The sequence below is a fragment of the Epinephelus lanceolatus genome, chromosome 8 (assembly GCF_041903045.1).
Source record: "Epinephelus lanceolatus isolate andai-2023 chromosome 8, ASM4190304v1, whole genome shotgun sequence".
NCBI lineage: Eukaryota > Metazoa > Chordata > Actinopteri > Perciformes > Serranidae > Epinephelus > Epinephelus lanceolatus.
This window is the reverse complement of record NC_135741.1, coordinates 38,825,404-38,852,697: the sequence shown is the minus strand read 5'-3', so window position 1 is coordinate 38,852,697 and position 27,294 is coordinate 38,825,404. Positions and strand designations below refer to the sequence as shown.

Sequence of the window (27,294 nt, the reverse complement as noted above, 5' to 3'; positions counted from 1 at the left end):
TGACAAATATTCACACAGGAAAATTCATCATCTTTTGAAATGTGTTGCATGTCTACATTGAATGTATGTATCCACTGAGTTTCAGGCCTATTGAATAGGCCTAAGTGTTTATTTCACTTTAATGGAGGCCAAATCTTAAACATTTGCCAGAGGGTCATTATTAAAACAAAGTCAATAAATACGGAGAAAAAATGTTTGGGACCATTAAAGGTTTATTGTCTTTTTTTAAACATCCGCCCACCCCGGGACTCGAGCACACGACCGCATGTCTCGCGCCCTCCCCCGTCACTGTCCCGCTCCGCTCCGGGAGTCCAGCTCGGGGTTTCCGGCGCAGAGGCGCAGGAGCTGAGGACTCCTCATCGCTGTAACACTGCTCAGCCTCGCATCCGTCCGGCAACTCCGCAGCAAGTGGACCGAGAGGGAGACCGTAGTCGAGCACAACACAGGAACAGGACGGTGAGTGTTGTCTTTGTGACTAGCTGACTAACTTGTGAGGACAGCCGTGTAGTTTAACTCACCGGACTGCTGAAACATTTTGCTTTAAGGAGTGAAACAGGAGAGGAGAGGTGATTTTTTTTTAATTTACCGGTTTAAACAGCACAGAGGGGCTCACCAAAATAACTGCAGACATTTTAATATCGTGGAAATTGATAGTGAATTCAGAAAGCAGTCAGACAACTCTTGGACCCCTGGGTGTCCCCGACCCAAACACTGGGGACCTCCTGCTGGCAAACAATAAAAGCCAAAATGTGCGCTCCTCTGCGGGGACTACAACTTTATGTAGCCTTCTTCACATCAGTATTTCATGTTTTAATCCAAACTCATTCGGTGCTTGTTGAACCTCTTTGTGGTGTTACACTGTTCGCTTCATCACCAAACTGTTGCATGCCGCAGGTTGCCTGCAGCCCCGCGGGTTGATGTGCGCTCAGAGATGCAAGCGTCACTGCTAATGCTCGTCTGCGGTAAGTACTGTACACCACCGAGCCCTTTAAAGTCAGTCCATGTTTTCTGCTCCATAACAGATCCTCAGATGTGATTCACTGAGCGGGTATGAAGATTTAGGACTGTCTCCAGGTCACTGGGCTTCCTTTGATTAGTCTCTGGAAAATATGGAGCTTATGTATTCATGTTAAGGCCATGCATGATGAGCTGAAGTCTTACTTTACTTAAAAGGCCACTGAGGTGATTTGATGTGAATCCATGTATGTTTTCGGTAATGGTTTCTAGACCCTGACCCTTGTTCCAGAGGGTCTCTGTAGGTGAGGATGCTTTGAAGAGAGGTGCAGTCTCAGCCCACTGGTAGAAATGTTCACTTGTATTCAAAATAATGGGGAATTAATCCTTTCAAAAAACATGCTTGCAGCACAATGGCTGGGGAAAAGAAAAATATTTTCACCTTTGTTACCTCAGCAAATCTTAATTGAAATCACCATATGTTTTCCTATACAAGCCCGCACTTACAGTTTCATGTATTTCATTCTTTCAAATTCTTCCAAAGTACATAATAAGGTACATTTATAGTCCAAGCCAAGGCCAACAGAATTACATTTGCCACACTGACTTTATAGTAGCATCTCTTATTTGCTGTTAATATACAGAGCAGCCAGCACAGTGCAGAAAACAAGCAAAAGCTGTGGTAGAAACAGTAGCCTGAACATGCTGGATGTGAGGCTGATGGGAGTGTCGGCCCCTGCGCGGAGATAAGATAGCTGCTGTTTCTTTTTTAGGGCCCCTGGTGCCCTGCAGGTCTCTGGGGTCGTCCCTGCCTCTTTCTCTGTCTGTCGGTCTCTCTCTGTGGGTGGTGTCGCTCTGTTTATGGTCCTCCTAAAACAGCCCAGCTGAATCCGCAAATAGAGACACCCACTCCACACCTACTTCCAGCACTGTTTAAGACCCTTCTGGATGCATGCATGTCCACTGCTCTATGTATATGTGTGTGTGTGTGTGTGTGTGTGTGTGTGTGTGGGCGACTGGGAAGGCTGGGAAATGAACACACAGTATCTGATGGGCTACTTTTCACCAGATCAGTTGTTATCTCGTTTAAAGCAGGAACATTACACTGAAAGCTTCTGAAAAGTCCTCAACATTGCTGTCTGACACCTTCACTACTACAAGCAAAGTGGCTGTGTGCTCAGGGCTATCAGTTAGCTAAAGATTCATCTGAGTAATGACCCTCAATAAAATACCTCCTAATGCTTTGTCCCCTGTAGCTGACGACAATGGGCTCATTGCTTCAGTTAAAGTCTATTAGTGCCTGCTGTTAGCACCCAGGGTGTCCCCACACACATGATCACTGCTTCGCTTTATGGTGGCTGGGGTAGTTTTCGGGACACACAGCACCCTTGGCAGGTTTTTCTTTATGTTTCTGTAATTTTTTTCTTTGTAGATCAAGAGGACAGACACTATAAAGTAACAATAAGGACACGTACACACTTAAAGGCCTTGTAAATATATGTATTTTTTAATTTTGCTTTTTACCATGAGTGATATGATCCTTAATAAACCAACTATTTCAAAGTTAGGACAGTTTGGGGTTATTTCACATTCTGCATTTGTGTTTTTCTCTGTGGTTTTATTACTGTTTTTAATTAAAGGTTCAGTGTGTAGGGTTTAGGGTGATATAGTGACAGAAATGGAATATGTTAAGTATGTTTTCTTTAGTGTGTAATCACCTGAAAATAAGAACTGTCAGCCTTTTGTTACCTTAGAATGAGTTGTTTATATCTACACAGGGAGCAGGTCCTCATTTATGGAGATAGTCATGTTTCTACAGTAACCCAGAGCGGACAAACCAAATACTGGCTCTAGATAGGGCCATTCATGTTTTCACATTGGTCAGCTTAGTTAGCAGCCCTTTCAAAACAAGAGCCTTGGAAAAACAATTTTGTAATGTGAAACTGCTTCATTCAGTGTTTTTACCACTTTAAACCACCAGGCCTATTTGTTTTGGAGAGGAAGAAACCTCTGCCGATAATTCTGCTCCCGGTAAAAACCTCCTGAACATCTGAAGCATAAGTTATTAGAGAAAAAACTTGGTGCTGGGGCAGCCAAACATCATGCCAAACAGTAGCTGAAAAACACTGAATCTGCTTTATTCAGTGATTTTACTGCTTTTAAATCGACCTGGTCGGTTTGTTTTGGGGAGGAAGAGACGTCTACAGATAATTCAACTGCTGGTAAAAACCTCCAGAACAATGAACACTGAAGGAATTCTGAAAAGGAAAAGCTTCAGCTGGTTGCAATCCAATATCCTCATCGCTAGACGCCACTATATCTCTCTAAATTTCACATACTGTTCCTTTAAATAGGGCTCAGTTGGAAAAATGTGTTTTCACACACTTTTTCTACTATTTTTTTGGGCATGTTAGAGATTGTTTTAAGATAGACTTGAAAAAAATGTGAACCTATCCTTTAAAAGAAAAAGATGGGCTGACCTTCAAACAATGTGTTGATTACTGTAAATGGATGAGATAAATATTCATTAGTATCTGAATACAGGTTCAGGTTTCCACTAGGTGGTTAAAGACAGTATCCATTTTTTATGTACTGAGTATTATGCAGTATTATGTTCTTGGCTGCATCCATACCCCACATTAATGTGTGCTGGTGGCTATACAAAAAACTCCTCGTCAAACGATGTGATTTTATTCATTCTCAAAATCATCTTGTACCTCAGAAACCTGTTCATCACTAACTTAAGTATAGCGTACCATAGAACAAAGAGACTCAGTCAAAGGAGATGTAAGAGAACATCTTTGCAGCCTCTGAGTGATGTGGAAACACTCAAGTGTCTGGAGAGGAAATAAGTAAAAAGAGCTCCAGAGAGAGAGAGAGATAGGATCAGCTGAGAGTGTACGAGAGGAAAATCAGTGGGGGAAATGGGAGACGAGGATGTGTCTCAGAGCAGAAAAATGAACAAGTGTGTCTGATGTGAAGTGTGTGTCTATAAACGTCATGCACTGTCATTATACAGATAGGGAGCTGTCCATTCAGACTCCCAACACCTCTGAGGACAAGCTCCAAGGTCAGGGGTCGTGTCCAAACCCCCAGGACGAAGACGGGGTTAATTGGGGTGTGTATGGATGTATGCGTGTGTGTGTGTGTGTTTGGGAGAGAGAGAGAGAGAGAGAGAGAGAGAAGGAGAGAGTGAAAGGACTCAGGCTGATCACAGGGACAAAAGAATCAGCAGTGCCTCCTCTCTTCTCCTTCTCTTTTCACTTTCTATTTCTATTCTTCCTCTCTGGGGGGTGGGGGTGGAAGGAGGACCTGTGGGAGGCTTGTCGTGTGTGTGTGTATGTGTGTGTGCGTGTCTACAGAAGTTTTCTCGAGCAAATTTAATTTCGAGGATAAAATCAGGCATAGTACTTAATAATATAGCCTTTATTTCAAAGTAAGTGCTTTTAAGTATCATTTAGCAAATTACTTTTCATTGAGTGATGTTATTAAGTCCAACTGATGGGGAGGATCAACTCATAATTTTGGAAAAAGGAAGGAAGGCAGGGAGGATGGAAGGAAGCAAGAAAGGAACCTTGACATGAAAGAGGGTGGAGGTAAATCCTCTGTAATTCACCTTTCTTAGAGGTGTGTGTGTTTTGCCAAACTACCAACATTCTCCTCAGATGTGTGTGTGGGCAGGTGAGGGCTGGCATTAGGCAGTGGGAGTGAGAGAGTGTGTTCCCGAAGCCTTTGTAAGCAACAGCCTCCGGAAATGTGCGGATACCAGAACAATGGTGCGGTAAAGCCTACTAACCACCAGCACTAGAGACAGAGAGGGAGAGAGGCTGAAAAATTAGAGGAGGGGGGCTGAAAGAGTTGGGACAAAGAAAAAAGAGGGAGAGAAAGACTTTAGGCTTTAAACAGGGGGAAGGGGTGGAGAGAGAGGAGAGGGAACAGGTTTGTTTTTATGAAAGGACAGTGAGTTAGGTTTCTCCGTCCTGTTGGCAGGGGCTTTTCTGGATGAAAAGAGGAGGTGGAGATAGAAGAGGAGGAGGAGGACTTGAGGGGGAGGATGAAGGGGCATGGAGGAGGAATAGGAAATGGAGATGGTCTCATTAAAAACAATGGGCTGGCTGGTACAGTGGTGAACCTGAGGGGAGCTGCCATGTGCTAACAATGTGGAGTGGAACGGTACAGTATACCACCATGAAATAAAAAAACACCATCATCTTTTGGACAATGTGACATCATGTACTAAGATCATTTTAGCATCTTAACTTAATGTTGTGTATATTTTTTTGTGTCGCTCTATGTTGACCCATCATAACCAGCCCTGATCTTTCACTGTCAGGTGCTGGACCTACCATATGATATATGTAAATTTTGTCTTCTTTTTTCTTTTTCTTTTTTGTACTGTGCTCTGAAAAGCTTTTGCCTTTTTATTCTCTGTCTCCCTAATACATAATGTACACTCCCCCATCAATACCCATCAATGATTTAGCATGTTGTGACTGTAATGATTAGTCAGAATTTTGCCCCCTGCCTCTGTTAATGCTAGTTAATGAAGTTAATTCCCATCTTTAATAAGCCATTATTACACAGATACAATCTTCATCTTCGTCTGTTAAAACAACAACCTTGTGTCCTGGAATTCACATTTATATAAAAATAAATTGAAACAGCAAATATGATTTGAGGGAAACGTTATGCAGAGTGAATTATGTTTTCTATTCACAGAATGAGGAAATATTGCTAATATACCTGGCGCATCACAAAAACGTTGATGCTGAATGTATCAGCAAAATGTTCACTGAAAATGTATTTCAGTTGTTTTCTGCCAAAATAGCCAATCTTGCAGTACAGCATTCACTCATTGTTACTACAGCACAATGCTTCTATGAATCCTCCTTTTTATTAACATTTAGCTGAAATTACAGTCATACCTTACCTTAAAGCCATAGTCGGTAATGTTGGAGAGCTAGCAAGATTTGAAAGTGGCACCTTCTCTAAGCTCCACCACCCTCGTCCCCCTCCCATCAGTGCTCCGTCCAAAGCCACGCCCCCACAAACTTGAACGCGCATCCTGCAGTACACCAACAGAGAAGCTAATGTTAGCATTGGGCTAATACGAGCTACAAAAGTAGCTAAGTTGGCTAACGTTACATATTTCATGAAAATAACAAATCCCCCCGAAGCAAAACAAATAATTAGCCTATCTGTCTAACAGAAAGACAGCAACCTCTGCATCACTTTTCAGGCCCTTCAGCTCCCTCAGTTGTCTCCACCGTTCAGAAGCTGCACCGATGTTGACGACGTGGTTTGTCCTCTCGCTTTATCCAAAGCCTTTTTCGTCGCAGCCTTTTCTGCCTCCGACTTTCTTTTCTTAGCCTGTTTAGCGGGGCGAGCCGTTACAAGTAACGCTGGAAGTGGTACTTTTGGCTGCATTTTCTCTGCCATTGTTCAGCAAACTTATTCTCCTGCTAACTCGATATTTCTGCTGAGGAGTATGCTGAATATTTCCGGCAACAGTGACATGTGATGAGTGCACGCAGGGAGGAGGGAGGGACAGAGGGGGGCGTGGGCAGGACAAGACATGAAGGCATCTGATTGTTTCTTTCCACTCGCACCGAAAGGCAGGGATTGGTCAGAGTTTTTACAGGCCTGCGGCTGCCACAGAGGTCAGATTTTTTTCGTTCCTTTTTTTGAATACATTACGTATTGACTACTCTCAGGATGGAAGGACCATTTCACCCTGTATAACAAAAAGTGTTTCTAAACAGGATTACCAACTATGGCTTTAACCAAAGTGCTTTGTTGCCTAAACCTAAGACAGAGGTCTGGATGTGAACCTGATGTTCTGGTGCCAAGGTCCTGGACTTTGTACGCCCCCCATCCTCCCCACCCACCTCCGTCTGAAATCTGTGTGGCACATGAATGTAGTGTTTTGTTAACTGATATAAACGTCGTCTCTAAACATAACCCAGGCTGTGATTACATTGCCACAACAACATGATTAAGGAAGCAGTTATAGTAACATACCAATGTTACAGGGTTAAGAGGGTGAAAAACAATCACAGCAATCGACCTTGTTCACAGATGATACTTCAACACGTCACAGTAAGAAAAGCACAAGTGTAAATATTGAAATGAATGATGGCTGGATTCCACTTAGCTGCTTCAGTTTCAGGGTCCTGGTCCTGTGCATGCTGGCTCATTGTCACACTAAGTGTCTTTCCATCCACCTATTTATATTTGCATTTTCAATTTATGTTTGTGTAAAAAAAAAAAAAAAGCAGATAAGCTGGAAATTTAAAAAAGGGAATATATCATGAAGAAATATTCACTCTTGGCTTAGTTGGGAATATTAGTATTGATTAGTGAAAGTGAAAAGGAAACAAAAATGGACTGAATCTGTTGTTCCTCAACATAATAAAAGAAATTGAACAAGGTGTGAGAGGAAAAGCAGAGTTCACAAACGCTCTCCAAAACTTCACCAGTCAACCAGTTACCTCTACATTCTCACTGAGACCTGAACAATGTTGGCAAAGTTAGTACCTTATCACGTACCAATTTTTTCAACAGCAAAAGTAATCAGTGGCATTAAGAATGACTAAGGAATTTCTTCCTGTTGGAAGGACTGATTCTGTGTTTAATACAGTGAGAACACAGAGATAAATGTCTCTATGTCATGTCCACCCCATTTACCTCTCACATGTTATGTTATGATTCTTGTATGGCTCCAGGGCACAGGCCAGATCCAATGACAGGTTGTGTTTTGCAGCTTGTTAAAAAGCACTCTCAGACACCTCCACACCTCTAATTATCTAATAGCAGACAAGCAGCAATTACAGCACAATACTGCAGCATGTTGGGATGGAAGGAGGAATAAGGAAGGAAGGAAGGATGGAGGGCAAGAGGAGAGAAACAAAGCAAGGCAGGACAAAGAAAGCAAGGAAGAATGAAGGATGGAATGCGATTGTGATAAAGATTTTCTTGATATTTCTGATTCAGATTTCGTTGTCACGAAAGTTTACCAGACCTTGAGCCACAAGTGTAGCGGTTTCGTCTTGTAGCCCTATAATTACACACACACACACACACACACACACACACACACACACACACACACAGGTCTACTATAACCTTGTAAAAGTAGGCCAGTTGTCTCAAGTCACCTGTATTTGAATGATACTGAAATGAGAAATTCTCAGAGAGCCAGGATGTTGTGGAGTGTACCTGAAAAGAAAGAAAGAAAAACAGCAACGTTGGTTAGTGTACTGGCCACCCACATGTTATGGGTCAGTATTTTGCCAATACATGTTTTAATAGGTCTGGTTAGTACACATCTGCACTGTAAAGTTTACAGTTGTACTTGGCCTGAAGGTCTTGGTTTCAGTCTTATTTCAAACTAAACCTAAAGGAAAGGTATAGTAACACGGGTCTTATTCTCATACATTTTGATTAGTTAGTCATGTTACTGTAACTTTGCCACCTCACTTTCACAGATTTTAGAAATGAATAGTTGGTTTGTAAGTTGGCTAACTGAACAATTAGCTTGGTTAGCCAGAAGGTCGCCCTGGAGTTCTCTGTTAGCTACATAGGCTACATCCAGAGGGCCAATTTCTGTGTTTACTATTGGCCTTACTCAGAGACGAGCACTTGAAATGATTTATGTAAAATTGAAGTTAATTTGGAATGCTTGAAGAGGCTTGTGTGGCTTACCCTGCGATTTCCCGATCTGTATTACCAACACAGTCACACAGAAATATGTGAAATAAACACAACTTCTTAACAACACATTACGTGGTGGTGGGCATGAAATGTGTGTGTGAAATTGTGTGCTGGCAACATGAAAACAATGCCAATGCAAGTCGCTATTTCGTTGTGAAGCGGTCGCAGTTTGGTTAGATTTGGTTAGAAAAACACGAACAGTCATCAAATTTGTGACTGGAGTCCATGCCCCTGCTAAACAGTCATCTCAGTAAACCTCTACAGATGCTGTACCTGAAGAAAAACAAGAATCATATTTAAGTATTGTTTGGCAGATTAGTTTTCTCCCCCTCTCTTTCCCCTGGCTCCTCTCTTGGGAGAAACACTGGGTCATCATCAGTTCAAATTGAAGGTTGAAAAATGACTTCACACACAAACACACATGCAGTACTCCCCTGTGTGTTCTAAATTATACTCAGAGTATGTAGCCTTTGCCTTTGGCCACACAGAGGTCTCTTTTCTCTTACTTCTCAGGAAGTTATTATGTTATTAAGTTTGTTGCTGGTTATAGGTTTACAAACGAGCATGCATACTGAAGAACACAAATGCACTTAGATGCACATAAAGATAAACAGAGGCACACAGTCAGTAGACAGAAAAGTATTTGTAATTGTGCAAACATACACATTAGCCTGACTCTAAAGGCTCAAACAGGTCAATGACACACATGCAAACACATTAAATGCTTTAACTAATGACACATGTGCTGTAGCTTCCTCTGCACTTTCCCTTTTAAGTTGAGCCAGATTTTCTTCTTCAGAGGCTCTGATTAGCACCTACAGTGAACGCACCATGCACTCTTCTCAGTACTATATGTCTCCCTGAGCAGCTGCGGAGTACCAGGAAAAAACACACGTCCGTAATCACTAACCAAACCCAAAGCAACTCACTCTCTCCAGCTGAGTAACTGATGGTCAAGGTGGTTGACCGACGAGCTGCACCCAACATCTGCTGGCCATGTGCGCTTCAAGCAGCATGGCAATGCAATTTGTTGCCAGCAGCTGGCTGCAGAGGAGAATTACACAGATATGATCATCGTAATCATCCAAGTCCCACTGCACCTCGTAAGTTTTATGTGCTGTGGCCGCACTTTTGCGCTATTAGTTGGTATTAGTTCTCTTTATTATATTCTATTCTGTTGTTTGTGGTGGGGACTTCAGCTTTTATGGCCCACCATCAGCAGCATTTTAGTGATAGTCTTTTGAGCAGAGCTCAGGACTGAAAGCAGTTGTTTTTTATTGTATCCTAGAAATAGTAATTTCCAACTTTCAGATATGGTCTGAGGATACAAAGTCACAACTGTCTGATCAGAAGTCTGTATTTTCCCAGGGTGAACATAGAAGTCAGACAGACTATTAAAAACACTGTTTCACATTGAGCTCCATTCGAATGTTAGTAAATCATCAGTAACTGCAGACGTGGGAATGAAGGCTTGGCAGAAGCAGGATGGGCAGTGAATGTGCCTCGCGTGTCTGCTGCATTTCCATCCAGCCCCACCTGTTGCTGGTGGTATTCCATGTTTCCTCTCCGACGTGGAGCGATTCAGATGTCTCCCGGATGAGACAGGAATGTGAATGTCTCCTTCAGTGGGACCAGCTGTCTCCCAGTGCCATGCCTTGTTAATCTAACAGCCTGTGTAATGGCAAGCGTCTGGCCACTCTCACTGAAACCCTCTGTCTGACAGCCAGGCAGGCAGCGGCAAACATAGAAACAGCTGAGGGAACTCAAAGACTGTGTCAGGCCAAGACAAAATATATAATAAATGAAGTCTAATATATGAACAATGACAAGTTTCTACAAATAAGCTCTGCTTCCTAGGTCTTTAAATGTATAAATAATTGTCAAACAGGTCTGGGCCATCATGTTCTTTCATATGAATTTAATATTTAATACAAATAGAGGTTGTAAGAATGGTGAGGTGCACATTAGAGGAAGGAGGAGGCTGTCCAGAGCTAGAGAAATCACTAAATGTAGCATCACTGTAGATTTAAGTTCTGGACCGAGGTGCAGTTAATGGGAGCAAATGGAGTGGAGAGACAACACAGTGACCTTCTTGATGAGATTCACTTTCAAATCAGTTCTATGGTTACAGACAGGGGAGAGATTTTTGCACAAGGGTGATGTGTGCTCTCAGTTTTGTTGCAGTGTTATTAGCTAGTTGTAGATGTTTGATCAGGTTCTTAGGCAGGCCTTTGACCAGAGAATTACAATTATTGTGGTAAGTGTGGTAGTTTAAAAAATGGTGTGGAATTTAGTAAGGTTGTTGCTAGATACAAAATGAGGTCATCTATTTTGGCTTGTTTCTTGGAGGCAAAATCTCTGTTTTGTCCTTAATTAACTGAAAAACTGTTTGAGCTTCAATTACTTATTATGCAGCTGCAAGAATATACATCTGTGCAGCACTGGAAACATAGATGGATGGTTTTTTGTTGACAGACCTTAATGGCAGCATGTACAAACAAAAAACATTTGGGCCTATGATTGAACCGTGTGGAGCACCACAAGAAATATTGATTGTACCTCCTGGAGTACCTCAATGTTTTATGTAAATTTTGAGATTCTAGCTGAGCCAGTAGTGATATTGAAAAACAAATATTCCTGCAGATTATGGCTGTAACTACCTTCTGTGATATATCAAATGCTAAAATTACTTGTGTTATCTCCTAATGTAAGATGATGAATGTTCTGTGGACCAGGCCTGGGCACTATCACCTATTTCCTGATATCTGATGTTTTTCCTCTCCTGCTGTGGGTCTGGAGCCTTGTCACCACCTTTCACACCACTAGCCCTCTTATTCTTAAATAATACGTGACATAGGGTCAGTGATCATGTTTATAAGAAAGGCCCTGGGGGCTGATTAAGAAAGGGAGGAAGTGAGGAAGGTGAACAGTGGGGCACAGAGGGGAGTCAGAACTGCTGAGATGCAGCAGACATCAGAAGAAGGAGAGATGGGAGGAGAGAGCTGAGAATAATAAAGAGGCGAGGAGGGAGGAGAACAGCTGGATGTTTGGCAGTGGGGAGTTGACCATCCATCAGTTAAGTGCAGAGCAAAGAGAGAACAGTGAGACAGTGAGGGAGAATGTAAACTAATTAGCTGGGGGGAGTTGAAAATAAAAGGCTGTTGACTTTTCTCTGCCCGGGTTTAAAGTAGCTGTCTGATGGTGAGTGCTAAACATATCTGTGCTGCCTTCTAGCCCCGCACTCACTCAGGTCAGGTATGCAGCTCATTGCCTGTCTTAAAATCATGCTATTCTTGTCTGCTCTCTGTCATAGGCAAGCTGATATTGGATCTGACCATGCTGTCATTTCAATATTCTTGGCAACGTGCTTTGTTAAACTCGTAATGCTCCTCCTGTCTGAGCAAATGTGTCCATGGTGTCCATGTTTGCTTTCTTGTCCATCTGTTTGTCTGTTTTTCTTGGTTTCCTTCGTTGTTTACGCTGCTAGATGTGACAGTAAACTGTGTCTGGCCAGTCGGTCCCAGTGGAATGTGTCATATTGATGCCATATCCCCCCTAACCCACCTCCCACCCTAACACATTGAGTTACTCTGTGGGATTAGATGGACACAGATGGATAACAGTTTAAAGGTAAAGCCAACATAAATGACTAAGTACGATATTGGGCCGCCACAACTCTCCAGAACAGCTTTAGTTTTTCTTGTGATAGATTCTACTAGTCCCTGAACCCTACTGCAGAAGTGAAGACCACCCTTACAAACTATATTCCCTCAGTGAGTGTTTTGATACTGGTGGTGGAGAGTGCTAACATATTGGTCCAAAATCTCACACAGGTGTTTCATTTTGAAAAAATAAGTATGTTTGCTTTCTCATGAAGAGTCAGATGAGAAGATTGATACCACTTTCAGTTTGTACGCTAAGTAAAAGCTACAGCCCTCAGCCAATCAGCTCAGCATTTAAACTGGACAACAAGGGAAACAGCCATCCTCCCATCGAACTCTCGATATAAAAACAGAGGTCAAACTTTTCCTTTAACAACAGTGGCTACACCCATGAAGCCTTCATAGTCATTTTTGAAAGTTTGCTCTGATTTGAGACAGATGTAGACATAAGCAGCCTCTCATTTTTAGTCGGCGATAACTTCCACTGGCAGATTTTATCAGCCATAGCTAGTCCTCTGTCCCCTCATGCCTAATTTTAAATGTTTCCAGCTGACTTTTGTCAATATGTACCCTGCAAAAGAGTCTTAAACACATATGCGATACTAGATACTGCCTATGTAGTCAGCGCTGTCTAATACTGTGTCCTAACAATACACGAGCGTCCGACTATTGTGCTGCATTGCGTTTCATCAGACTCTCTGTCCATACTGAATCCATTTAATATGAAACTGTATGTCAGGAGGACAAGTACTGTTTCCAGGGTGCAAATTATTAACCTTGTTCAACTCTGACAGACAGTATTAGTGTACTGAACCAGCTACTTTCCACCAGCTGCTACAACTGTTACCAAGTGACAGCAAACAATGCAGCAAGATGACTGAATATCAATTGCCCATTGTAGCACACTGAAGAACATAAATTCCTTTTCCATAAATTCATATTAACAACAATACTATCTTGGGCACCAGCTGCCACCCAAATGCTGGTAAAATATGCAAGTGGCTGCTAGATGTGCTTCACTACCATCCAAAAAACTATGGTAACCTATTGAGTGGCTGGTAGATTTTGGAATCTAGGCAGTTAGGACATTCCAATAGAAGAAAATGCACTCAAACTGATTTAGCTGCTGATGCTTGCTTACGTTGCACCCGGTTAGGACATGGTGTAATGTGTTTGGTTTTTTTTTTTTTGAAAAAGAAAAGAAAAACAGATTAAGACTCAAGCTAACAGGCCCAAGGTATTGTAAAAAGTCAGCATCCAATTGCTAAACTTAAGGTTAGACTCGATTGAGATCTGGGCTGTGTCCAAATTCTACAATAACATGCTATGTAGTACACTAAAACGTGAGATTTTTTTAGTATGTCCAAAATCTTAGTATGAAATCAATAGTATGTGAATTGCATACCAAATCTGGTGAAATATGCAAACACTGGACACTACTCTAGCGTAATTATTCCAAAGTTCAATGTGGTAGCTGACAACATTCATAACGGACAGAGAACAAAATAGCTCATAACATCAATAATGCTTCAGTGTAAGATTTAATATAGCTTTGAAATTATTTTAAATTACCATTAAAGTTTTTGAAAAGAAAAATGTTGTTGCCATCTACACAGTTTGCCCTGCAGCTAACTCCACCTGTGTTGTGACTATCCCAATTAAACAAACTGACCAGGCCTGCTCTGTCTCCCTGATTGTCTGTTGGTGAGAGTTTTTCTTCCGCTGCATCACACACAGTAGCCTTTTTGTAAGCAAATGAAAGACAGGTGATTTCTGTCACATGCTGGCAACTGGGGCACTTTTGAAAAAGTTTGGTGTAGGCCGCTCTTGTGTACTGTTCTTTCTGTTTACTGACTGGTCCAAAGCAGAGAGGAAATCAAAGGCAAGGATGAAAGCTAGGAATAAGAGTGAGCTCACCTGGGGGGAAGGGGGCGGGGGTGGAATTCATTTGTGGGAATGAATCTTGGATGCCCTGCAGACTGCACAGTGTGTTCTATAGCACTGCCTCTGACAATTAAAACATTGCCTCATGTGGAAGACCTGTTGGCTTGGAGTCACATTTCTCTGTCCTTTGACATGAACATAATAATATCATGCCTTTTTTAAGGTTAACATCAGTGGACAGTTTGTCACCTGACATGACATCTAAAGAAAATGGTTGCCTTTGTGGTGTAATATGAGGATTGTCACAAATATGATACCAAAAGCAGCTCAAAAATAAACCCTAATGAGTGTGTGGCTACAAGAGGCTAAACAAGCTGAATAGTGCACAACATGGTGCAGCACTATAGTGCATAGCCTGCTGTTAACAGGCTAATGGCTGGTTGAACAGCAGTGCTTTGTGAGACCCCCCCATACACAGACACACAGACACAGACACACAGACACAGACACACACACACACACACACACACTAGCAGCACCACCGTAGCAGCCCCTTTCTCTCCTCTCAGCTGTCAGCCTGCATTCCTCTCTGCTTCTCCATTTATGGCTGCAGAGGAAAGAAAGAGAAAAAGAAGAAGGAAAGAAAGTCTCATGTCTAATCAAGTCTTATATCATTCCCATCCTCAAAGCTACAGTGTTCACTTTCACTTAGAGGGATACAAAGTCTGTCTCAGAGTCTTGCAAGCCATGTTTTCAGGAGCTTTAAACTTGTACATTTAGGCAGTGTTACATTAACAAGGATTTATTTAATCTAAGATTTGTCCTAATCAGAGTTTAGCAAAACAAGTTTAAAATGAGATGAGAGATGTAAAATTAAGTCAAGCTCTGTTGCACACTTAGAAACTAATCTCTGTTAAATCCAAATTTATCGATGTAAACCAAAATTAAATAGAGTTAACATGTAGATTTTAACTTTCACCTGCTCTGTTAAGGGAGAAGCCATTTACCCCGGAATTTGCTATCCTAAAAGCTTCAAGGTGTCAACTACTAAAATAATGTACTTAATGGTTTTTATGAACTATGCACAGGTTGCAAAATTGATTTAAATGCATGCTCTGCATTCTTTAACAAAACATTAGGCTACATTGTATTCTAGCTAAAAGTCAGTCAGTTAGTTAGCTAATCATGATGGGTCTGCGAAGAAACTCTATTTTCATCTCCTTTAAGAAGACATTGTCCACCGAATTAATGGAGCAATATGGCAGAACAATAAAAGATTTAACTCTCACTCCATCTCAAAAAGGCGCCCATTTTAAAGCCTCAGTGTGAAAAAAAAAAAGGTGAGTAACAGTGACATCAGCAGTCAAATTCTAGATTGCAGGGCTCACTGGCGCTCACTCTCTCACCCCTCCCGTTGGGTAAGTGACGGTGGCCTCGTAGGACAGAAAGCCTTGCGCAGACAGAGATGGCATCATCCACGAGTTTTTCAGGAGTAGGCCTATCTAGCGATGAGGTGAATATTTATTTAGGAAAATAAACCATGTTACGAAATTGTAGCTACCCTGCAGTAAATGTTCTGTTATAATGTCAATGTTCTGTGAGTTAATGGCATGTTTGGGATTGAATGAGTATAGGTAGGGGGGTGGGGTACGAGTGTGATGGGGATGAGAGCTGTGTGAGTGCGGGTGTTGGTGTGTGTATGAGCTAAGTTCTTGTTTGTTGGTTGTTTTGGAGTAGTTACGGCCAACAGTAACCTGTTCTGTTCAGTAATAAACGGTGGTTTGCCGAATAACTGCATCATCCTTTCCACACGTCCTGGCGGACGCTACAATATATTATAGCTTACCAGTGAGATATAGGTTATCTGTGAGATATAACGTTATGTTAGGAGTGTTTTATTTCTAATTGTTTTGGTAACACGAGCAAACATTAGCACAGTAATGCTAAAATTATAATATGCGTTTCCAGAGTGTTCTTCCACAGGAGGTTTTTCCACCTGGAATAAGCAACGCCGATATTCACTCGCGTTTTGTCTCGTCCTCGCTTATCTGATCTTTTTCTTTTATTTGGTGGCATGGTTTCCCTCTTACGGGGCAAAACATGTGTGTGGTCCTCCATTTAAAGTGCGACAGAATCATAAAAGTACAAAGCAGGTTCACACAGAAGCGCCCTGGATTGAGCTTCACCTTCTCTGTCTCCAGTGACGGCATGTTCTAGGTAAACGCGAAAGGCGAAGCGGGTATATCTCTTTCGGCCACTGTATTCAAATATGGCGACGCAAGAAGGCAGCCTCCAGCAGACCGCGCCCTGCCTGTGTATATATAGAGAAATCATTCTAAGCCTATGAGAAAGCTTCCATTTGTATGTGAATTGCATTACACTTCAGCAAATATATATTTATGAAAGCAATAATTGATATTTGCTAATAATCAACCACGTAAATTACACATTGTAACTTTAAAAGTCAAACCTGCTCAAGTTTAAGTTTAAAGTTAACACTAAAGTTTAAAGTTTTGGTGCAACAGAATTATTATTATATTTTTAAAAGTATTATTATTATTATAATTTAATCTAATTTTAGAGTAAAAACTAAACCAACGTTTTAAAAGAGGTTTCAATTAAATCGTTCTTAATTTGAAGCCAGTTTCAAAATTTTGTGCAACATGATTAAAAGTTAAACTTTGATTGAGTGGGTTTAAAAATCAATCCTTGTTGGTGAAGCCCAGCACAACAGACTAATGTTTAATACAAAATGTCCATATTGTTCATGTCATAAAGTTGTATATGGCATCTTAAAGCACTTTTTAACACTCAGTGCCGGCTGACATCTCCCAAATTCTTTGCGTTCACACTGTCATCTCGTCTTTCCACTTTCTTCAGTTCTTCCCTCCACAATCTGAGTCTACAGCTCCTGCAGTTCAAGAGTGTTGCACTAACAAAGCTAGAGCCTCCACATTTAAACTATATATATACACTCACTGAACTGTAAAGTGCTTTGAATCATGTCTACCTAATGATAGGTATCGTCTGTTTATCTCTCCTTCATCCCTCCCTCTGTCCACTGTGCTCTGCCTCCTTCCCTGGTTTACATCAAGGCAGCAGCGGTCTGATCACTGTCAGCTATACGACCCATGACGGCTCTGACGTCACCTCACCAGGCCTGTTTGTCACAGCTTCAGTGTGATAAGAACAAGAAGTGCACTGGCATTAGCACTTGATGCTCAGACAAATGTAGCTCTGGATAGTATCACACATACATATAAAAAGATGAAAATGCTCAAATCCATGCATTGTTAATTTCTGAAAACTAAAGTGAAGTGGTTGAAAAATGTCCTGTATGTTCACCTTTTCATTTCGCACTATCCAGTGTGTAATAAGTAAGTTATTATTCTGTGTATCTTGTTTTCATGAGACTGTGGTGATGTCAGCCACTCATACTAAGCCTGTGTAGATTTTTACAGACAAACAAACACAGGCAGAAACACAGACATAAAAGATGACAAGAAACCTGTGATTATACGACACATCAGACGTCTGCTTCACTCCTCCACCCTCCCTGCCCTCTCTTTCTCTCTCTCTCTCTCACACACACACACACACAGACCTCTGAAATGCGTGCCAGTAGTTTCCAGCATCGATATCAAGTTGTGTCTGGATGGGTCTTCCCACTGTCTGTACAAAGGCTCTGTACTGTGTCTGTCTTTTTCTCTCACCCATCAAATCGCACGTGACCTGCTCTGTTTGTGTTTTTTCACACTCTCTTCCTTGCTCTCAGATAAAGGATAAGGGAACAACCTCAGGCCTTTTGTTGTCACAGGCCATTATGTCAGTCAGTGTGTTTGCTGATAATGAAAAGCAGGATCCAAAAGCAGGAACAAATCCTCTAATAGGTGTCTTTCGTGTAGTCAGCAAGCACTTAGTTGATGCTTACGGTCGCTTGGAAATTGGAGCATCTGCACAACATTGTATACTTGACGGGTTTGAGTGTCAATTAAAGCATATGTAAGGAACTTTTATTTTCTGCTGATTTTGGCGGCCCCTGTGGAAAAAGAGGTATATTTCCATGAGCACCACCACCTCATGTTGTAAAGATCCAACACTCTCTCATACCTAAACAGATTTTCCACTGACTTCTAAAACAACTTCTATCATTGTCCTGATGGTCAGAATTTCAACAATTTCAACAAAACTATTTGGTTAGGTTTAAGGAAAAACATCATAGATATTTTACACACTGTAAGGGCTTCTTTGATATTAGTACAACATTATCCAGACCTTGTTGCTTTTATGCTACATTATTGCTACGTCACAGTGTATTCCATAAATAAGACAGACATATGACAAACCTGTCTAGGAGGAATAGGACCTATTCAGGATCAGTTTTAACCCTTTCAAGTCCTGCAATTCTCACCATCTGTTGAATGACTTACCAAGGTTTACTCATGTGTTTGCCTTGTGCTCTATCACTATCCCTTTTTAGCTTTTCTTGTTCTTCTGTAAATTATCTTCTTTTAACTGGCTAACAAACTACTCACTGTGAGTCTTTGCCCAGTAAAACGCAAACATAGGCTTTTCTGAGTGCTGTAACTACTTTGGTTTGATTTGGTGGGAAATCAGAACTAGGAACAGGCATTAAAGATAACTATATAGAAATAGCCAGTCTTCTGGCTGATGGTCTCTTTTACTCATATAGAGGCATCAGTATTAAATTGCGACTGTTTCATAATCAGTTAAAAACTTCTTGTAGCTGCTTTTCGTGCCCAGTGTATCCTAAGTTATGATTATGCAACTATGAATAAGTGTGTCAATATGCAGAAGTGGGTACATGTCTCTTTATAGATGCACAGGTGCACATTATGGCCTCCATACTGTATGTGTCTTTGTGACCTTTAGTATCTGCGTGTTACTCACTTGGCTGGCACCGACGTGAGAATTGTCCCGATGCCAGGCAAACACAGGTTTCCTCCCGACTGAGTATGTATGTAAAATCCTCCTCTGCACTGTTCCCAGCAGGCTCCCTAACACTACAGCTGGCCTCATGGCAGTGTCAGGCTGTGGTAATGCACTGACTATAGACCTTCACAGCACATCTAGGCACTGACAGGTGCAACAGCCGGTCTCACTGTACTCCTGTACAGTGTGCAGACAGCAGAGGCATCCAGTTATGGAGAAGGTTGACATCATGGCAGGCTCACAATATTAATACTTGTTCAGTAGTGATATATTATTGAAGTCTATAAGTCAAGGGAAAGTGTCATTGTCATGTATTATATTTAGTTTATTTTTGATTCGAGAAGTAATAGCAGTGCAGCAGTGGTGTCACTGCCTTAATGTGCAGCTTATATTGTGTTTGCCAGTGAAAAAGATGTGCTGTGCTACTTTTTAAATAATGCTGTAATACACCCTGGTCAGACAAAACATGAAAACCACCAGCAGATGAAGTGAATAATATTAATCATATTGTAACAGTGCAATGTTTTGCTGGGAACCCTTTGGTCTTGGCTCTCATGTGGATGCCACTTGACACACTCCACCCACCCAAAACCATTTAGGTCCAAGTACCTCCCTCATGGCAACAGCCCTGCCTCAAGGTGTCAACCTGGCCTCCAGTTTCCCCAGACCCCAATCTGATTGAACATTCCTGGGATGTGCTGGTACCCCAACTCACAACACAGGATTCAAAGGATCTGTCACCATCGTCCTGGTACCAGACACTACAGGACACCCCCCATAAGTCCTGTGTCAATGCACCAAAATGTCAAAGCCAAGTGCGATCCAAGGAGGCCCCAGAGGGGATCGGGGGTACCTCTGGGGTCCCACAAATGCTTGATCAGATTGGGGACTGGGGAAATTGGAGGCCAGGTTGATGTCTTGAGCTCTTTGTCATGTTTGTTGGGTCATTCAGTTTTGTGGTGTGACATGGCGCATTGTCCAGCTGGGGGGCCACTGCCATCAGGGAGTGTCATTGCTACGAGAGGGGGTACTTGCCCTGCAACAGTGTTTTGGTGTGTGATGTGTGCCAGGTGGCATCCACATGAATGCCAGGATCAAAGGTTTCCCATCAAGAAACTACGTTCTAATGAGATCGAAGTTTTGATCTGTGAAGTTGCAGTTCTACGTTAAATGCTTAAGGTTAGTGGGAACATGGGAAAGGTGACAGAGAGCATAATTCAGGCATTCAAACAGGTCAGAGCAGTGCAATAATGGACACAAATATTATAAAAAGTCATATGATAGACTCTAGGCAACCTTGCCCAAAGAGTCTTCTCCGAGCACAGTGAGAATTTTTTTTGCAAGCACATACATTTCAGATAAATTTGTAAAGCACAGAGAGCGAGCCAAAACAAATAATGATGTATTTCTCAATTAATGTATTGGCATATTTGCCAGTATTCACATAAGTACATAATAACCTTTCTCACTCCATGCAGGCTAACTGGGGCGCACACAGAGCAGGGACGTTAGAAGAGCAAATGAGTAAAACTGAGTGAGGGGGGTATTGCAAATAAATGTACTGAGCACAGAACAGGTTAAAGTTTGCTCAAATTAAATCATTCTTTGTGTGATCATAATTTCTCTAAAAGATATTAAGTGTGCTTGAAAAAACAACTTATTTCTGTCTTCAGAATGTCCCGTCAAAAAGTGTTGGAGTAGCATTAGCTGCTGCAGCAAGTGCCCTGATGTGAACTGTGTTAATGTAAAGCACACTGATCCAGGAAAAGAGTTCATCTTTCATCTTTTGGGAAATACAAACCTTTTCCAAAGCTTATGGAATTTCACCCACAGTGTAGGAGTGTTCTGTGGAAAAGTAAATGTTGCTATGTAGTCTGAATATGATAGGAGGATTAGAAACACCTGTTGTGGGCAGACCAGAGATTGACAGCAGGACCCCTGGGTCTCCACTCTTCTCATACCAGTTTCCTCATAGCAACAGACACAGACCGCAGGTCCCAGGGGTATGTAGGAGCAAAAATTCACGTCAAGATGTCCAGTGGAATGTGTGGTGGCTGCTGCTTGTTGTCATGAAAGTTTATAAGGTTTATTTTAACTCCCACACATAGTTACTCAGTCACACCAGGGCTCCAGTGCTGTATCATAAAATGACACATTATCTCTTCACTCAGTAGCTCAACATTCGTACCAAGTCTAAAAAAATAACACATTTCTGTTACGTATTTTTATGTCACATCTCCATCTGGAGGATTAAGCTATCAGTTAATAATCTTTTGTTCATTTCCAAGATGTTATACTCCCAAATGTTGCTGGTCTTTGTCGACCTCTGTGTGACCTGCATTGGTTGGTTTCCAGATTTAGCTTGTAGCTGGGGCCTCTTGTCAGGTCACTTCTTTGGGACTCCAGCAGACAGCAGAGCCTGTTGACCTGCAGGGTAGCCTTGAGATAATCCCCCTCCCACTGGATGTTGTCTCAACATTGAATGGGCTCTTGATCAAGCAGTGGCTGTCTAGTTGTGGGGGCCAGTGTTCCGCTTATTAAGCCCTTCATACCCATAACCTTTGTGAGGCTTCTACACAAGAGGTTTGCAGAAAATGAACGAATGAAAATATGATAATTTATCAAAAATGGCCTTTTGAAGGCCACAAAATCTATAACATACAAATACAGCTTTTTTCAGTTTCTGTGTCTGGTATTGGTGCGCCCCTTTTGCTTGTCATCATCCCAGTAACTGGCCATTATCAGTTGTTATCACTACCATTATAATGCTTCAGACGAGGCAAACTGCACCTACTAGTAGGCCAGAAGGTGAATATCCAACCTTTTAAATGGTTACAGTGCCAAAACTACTTGGTTAGGTTTAGGAAAAGATCATGGTTTTGGTTAAAATAAGTATATTTGTTACGTGACTTAACATAAGTTTACTTACATTGTAATGTAACTTAAGAAAGTTATGTAGGATAACATCCGTATGTCAGTTGAAAGTCAACATTGAGTGTTGGTTTTACACCTGACATGAATAGCGGGCTCTTGGGTAAGAGTCCTGTGTTTGTTTAAAATAAGTACAATTGTTGTGTAACTTAAGTGACGCACGTAAATTAACTTATGTTATGCATGTGATGAAACCTAAGACCGTTACCTACGTTAAAAGTCCTGTATTTGTTTGACCCTTCTATTCGCCCCGATCCCCTTCCTATGTGGACTTTGTGGGTCACTTGACTTCCTTCTTTGCTTCCATCATAATTACTACAACTACGAGAAGTCGCCACCTAACAATAAATGTAAATATAGGAGGTAGGGTGGGGCCATACTATGTTAAATCTATGCTCTCAATGACAAATGATAACAGTTATTTAATGGACTGAAATCATCCAAAGCAGGTGATTGGTTTTAATTTGTAAGAGGTTAATGACCACAAATCTCTGAAATGTGCCTAACTGTAAAACCCATCCATGACAGGAATTTGCTTGGTGAGCTCACAACAAACAAAAACAAACAGCAATAAACAACAAAAGCTTCACCTTAGGAGACACTGTCTTTCTAATAAGTCCGTAGTCTTCCAACAAGTTAACAAAACCTTCTTCTTCCCAACCCAGCCTACAAATTTAGCTTCCTTTAGAGTTTCCTGCAGTTTCACTTTCCATCCTGGAGTCCTTCAGTTCCTCAGGAAGCAATATGAACTTTTGATGTCATCTCTTTTTTTAGGACAGAAAGAAGGGCACTGATTTCAAGAAATGTATTTGCCAACACAAGCTTGTGAATGGGTCCTCTATTAGGGGACGATGCCACTCTGCACTGCCTTTTCCTGTTTAGTGTAATCCATTTTTCCTGTTTCCGTCCCTTCAGTCCTGGCTGCAGCCGTTGGCCAGGAGCCTGACCACAGCCACGGCTGTGCCCATGGCAGCTGTTACCCAGCGACGGGGAACTTGCTGGTTGGACGAGAGAAGAACCTCAAGGCCTCGTCCACATGCGGGATGAGGAGAAAAGAGCCCTACTGTATTGTCAGTCATCTGCAGGTCAGTGTGTGTGTGTGTTTGTGTGTGACATTGTGTTTCAATACACTGGTGATATGAAGTCAAATTAGAATTTTGGGTTTCTTATTGATCCCTGGGGTCCTTCCCCTTTGACCATATGACCCTGACCTTTTTCTTATCTTGCTGCAGGATGAGAAAAAGTGTTTTGACTGTGACTCCAGGCGGCCATATGACCCGGTGTACAACACCATCAATCACCGGATAGAGAACGTAATCACCACCTTCAAACCTCACCGCAAGAAGTCGTGGTGGCAGTCTGAGAATGGTGAGGAGATTAAGTGGTCACCTTTATTCTGCATAGAAAATACGCAGTTATTTAAATAAAATTAAATATAGTATAATTTTTGACTTCTATTTTGCCCACATCCATCTGTACCTACTGCTTTAATCACCCGTCTCAAACTCAGGTGTACTTGGTTTGATCAGCAAAATCCAGTTTTAAACCAAAATAATATGTGATGACACTTATTTTAAGGCAGCCTGTATAAAAGGTTTATAAACTGTTAATATAATCTTTATAATGATTAAAGGTATACTGGGCAGGAATTGTCACGTATTGTATGTAAACACAACCCTCACACTTAGCCCCTTCTTCCTACACTACTTGTACATACACTGCAAACCACTTTACTATTGACCAAACATTACATTTGTTATTATAGAAAGCAGATACTTTAGCAAGCTAACTAAGCTAGCTACCAGAACTTTACCTTTTCCAAAGACAACAGGCCAACTGTGTGTCACTCTTCATTACCATCATCTCCTTTAAGTGCAACACACACCGCCGCCGTACGCCGCGTGTCAAAATGCCCGCCTCCATTATATTCTATGAACCAACCCACACTGGCGCCGCTCTGCTTCAGCCCACTGCTCTATTTCCAGCGCGGCCGGCGCTCATGGCGGCGCTGCGAGAAAAGCCTTTTATGTACGTCTCATCTCGTAGGATCAACTCCCGTTGTTTCAAATTTTTAATAAGACGACTTTGATAAGAAACTCACCCGTGAAATCAAGTTGTTGTTGCCTCAAAGTTTTTCCTCTTCTTCTTCTGTTACTAGCAGCTGGCAACCGTTGGCAACTAGTGTAGGTACAGCCACCTAGCGGGCTGGGGTGGGAAATACATGTTGACGGTGCCACTGCGCGCCGCTGCCAATGTGTGTTGGGGGGCGGCCCTTGACGGCCACAGCGCCACGCCGTCCTCAAATTCTGCTGCTTGGTCAGTGATTTCAGCGTCAGATGCTGACGTAAAAATGTAGCTTTAGCAGCTGTATGATACGCTGCTACACACCACTGCTCAAAGGTTGCAGCCCAACCACAGCGAAATAAGAAGGAAATAAGAAAATACAGGCAGAGGTCAGAGTCTCTGCAGATAAATAAACTGCCACACACTTCTAGGCTTCTAGTTTCGCAGACCGGGCGAGGCGGAGGCGCAGCGCACCTGCACTTCGCCAACTGGGTGTGGCCAGGTGGATTTTGCAAGTTTGGCACACCATGCGCGCTGGCGCAGCTACTCCTCTTTCCCACCTCCGTTCCTCCTACCTGTGCAAGTCGGAAAGAGGGAGGAGAGAAGGCGTGGAGTGGGTTTTACACAGCCGATTCACATCACACCAATCAAATGAGCCCCTCTCCTCGCCCTTAAATGCGCCGCGCGAAGGCGTAATGAGAGTTAACTCAATTCACCATGGCAGAAGAGAGCAGCAGCGTTAGACGGCCAAACTTCTCCCAGGAGGAAACTGATGTTTTGGTCCGGGAGGTCCAAGCTCGCAGTGTCCGAATATATGGAACTGCAGTCAGACCTCCACGGGCTCTCTCTCGTGCCCGCGTGCTCTCTCTTTCTCTCTCGCAGTCTCACTCTGTTTCTTTTCTTTTGACTTTTCTAAGATGGCAGATGCTGAATATATACTCCCTATCTGATGCTGTGGCTGTCTGTGGGTGTCTGAGAGGGATATGAACTCATTAGTTTGCAGTTGTGTTAATCAAATCAGGTTGGGTTTCCATTACACGTGCCAAACGGTGCCAATCCCCTTTGATTTGACATCAGATGTGACGGGACAGTCGATATAGAGATACATTTATGTGCTGATTGTAGATAGTTGCATTGAATAGTGTTTTTTGGGGTATTTATTGCATTGTTAATGTGCCTGATATTCTGGAAACCTGCCTGTGAGGTTTTGGTGACGTGTGCGCACTGTCCGCCTGTCAGCCAAACTTCCACTTCCACCGGCTGCGCTCCCCCTGTGCTGACAGTAGACCTGGTTTCAGCTGGCGAGCATTTAGCGCACCTTTGGCGAAGCCTTTTGGCACGAAACTGTCACTGCACCAAGCTGGATCTGTCGACACCTCCCCCTGCTGCGCCGCCACACCCATCTCAGCGCACCTCGGTCTGCCAAACTACCAAACTGAGCGCGCCTCGGGTTGCACTGCCCGAAACTAGCTCTACGCGGGATTCGCCACCCTGCGCCACCCTGCGCCGCGCTGGGAAACTAGAGGCCAGTGTCTTTAAGAAAATCCTGCATGGTATACCTTTTCAATAAAAAAGTACAAATGTATAAGGAAAGAGCAAACAAATACACCTGTCACGCCACAAGTTATACTCAATGACTCATTGCTGATCTGTGAAGCATTAGTTAATGATCTGTTAACATCAATAGAGCCCTTAGAATAGAATAGAATAGAATAGTTAGAATATTTAAACCCATTTTATAAAGAGTACCTTATTAGAAAGTACTACCCCATATATCTTGTTGTAGTGAACAGGGCAATGCACAAAGGATTGTGTGAAATGATCTTTAACAAGCATGGATACACTTTAGTGTAATGGATTATGCAGTCAGGTTTGCATTCATGCATTTCAAAACTATTCAGCAAGCATCACTGTTATATGGCCTTAGATTATATTCAAATTTATTGCCATTGCACAAAGTAAGTACAAACATTGGCATACAACCACTGCACTGCAAACAGGAGCAAAAGCGCATATAGACATATGTATGAAGATAAACTAGTGTACAAAATGAATAATAGACCAATGAAGTACTGCTAGAGAGAGGGGACTGCAATGTACAGCATAAACAGAAGCTAAAACATATTATGCACAGTAGAATATGTTATGCACAGTATATAAAATCCCTGTATACTTCCATCTCAGTACTTAGTGTTTGGGATAAGAAAACTTTGTAGAGAACTTGATTTACTCAGCAACCTATTAGTAACAGTGTGATTTCAGCTGCCACGTTCATGGCTACAAATTTGCACTGAACCTTTAATTAAGGCTGAAATAATTAATGGTGTCCTAAAAGCATGAACAAACACACTGCTCAAACGGTATGTTTTAAATCAGCCCTGTGCCCTGCCAAAGTTTGTTATGTGACAAACTTAATATGGCCCCTTCTTAAATGTGCTGCTTGTTAAAGCTCTTATTATTATAGAGAAGAATGGGAAAGATGGTGAGATAGAGGGGAGAAAATGAAGGGAAATAAAAAGATGATGTAGTGGATATCTTGAAGCAGAAATTCTTTGATTGGAAAGAGGGAAAAAATTGGAAAAGGAACAAGATCCTAAAAGTTTATTGAAACCACGAACAGTAAGAAACTGGTAGCTACAGAGAACTTTAAAAGCAGTATTACATTTGCACACACACACATACACACAGCGACCAACAACCTCTGACCAGCTACAGATGGGCTTAATAACAGAGTAGGCCCTGCTCTGGCATCTCAGAGAGAGAGAGAAGAGGGATGGCAGGGAGAGGAGAAAAGATACAAGTTAAAGTTGGGGGAGTATTCAAGACTAAGTGAGGGACAGTAGTGAGGACAGGGAGGGAGACACAGTGGAACTGATTTATTTCACTCAGAATGACAAAGAGTGGCTGTAAAACTTTGTCCAGAGAGTTGGACACAAGGCTCATTTCAGCTGTTTGTGAGCCATGTTACTGTTATGGAGTGCTGTTGATGACAGCACTGTGCAGCAGTGCCAGGCCCAGAATAGAACAGAGAGAAACAGAAGAAGAAGAAGGGGGACAGGAAGTAAAGTTGCTATTTTTACTCCTGGTTGCTACTGCTTTTCCCTGGCATCTTTGTAGTGTTTCCATGGTACTG

General features: G+C 42.1%; 1 protein-coding gene across 2 annotated transcripts in view; it reads left to right on the top strand.

Moving 5' to 3' along the window:
- Positions 1–298: 298 nt before the first annotated feature.
- The window catches only part of lamb2 (laminin, beta 2 (laminin S)), a 64,651-nt gene continuing 37,655 nt past the window's right edge, over positions 299–27,294 (top strand). For both annotated transcript variants that reach the window (XM_033628651.2, XM_033628650.2), the window contains exons 1-4: positions 299–456; positions 895–962; positions 23,013–23,182; positions 23,330–23,465. In XM_033628651.2, coding sequence (XP_033484542.2) covers positions 932–962; positions 23,013–23,182; positions 23,330–23,465 — 337 coding nt within the window. In that variant the 5' untranslated portion in view covers positions 299–456; positions 895–931. The remainder of the gene's footprint in view (positions 457–894; positions 963–23,012; positions 23,183–23,329; positions 23,466–27,294) is intronic.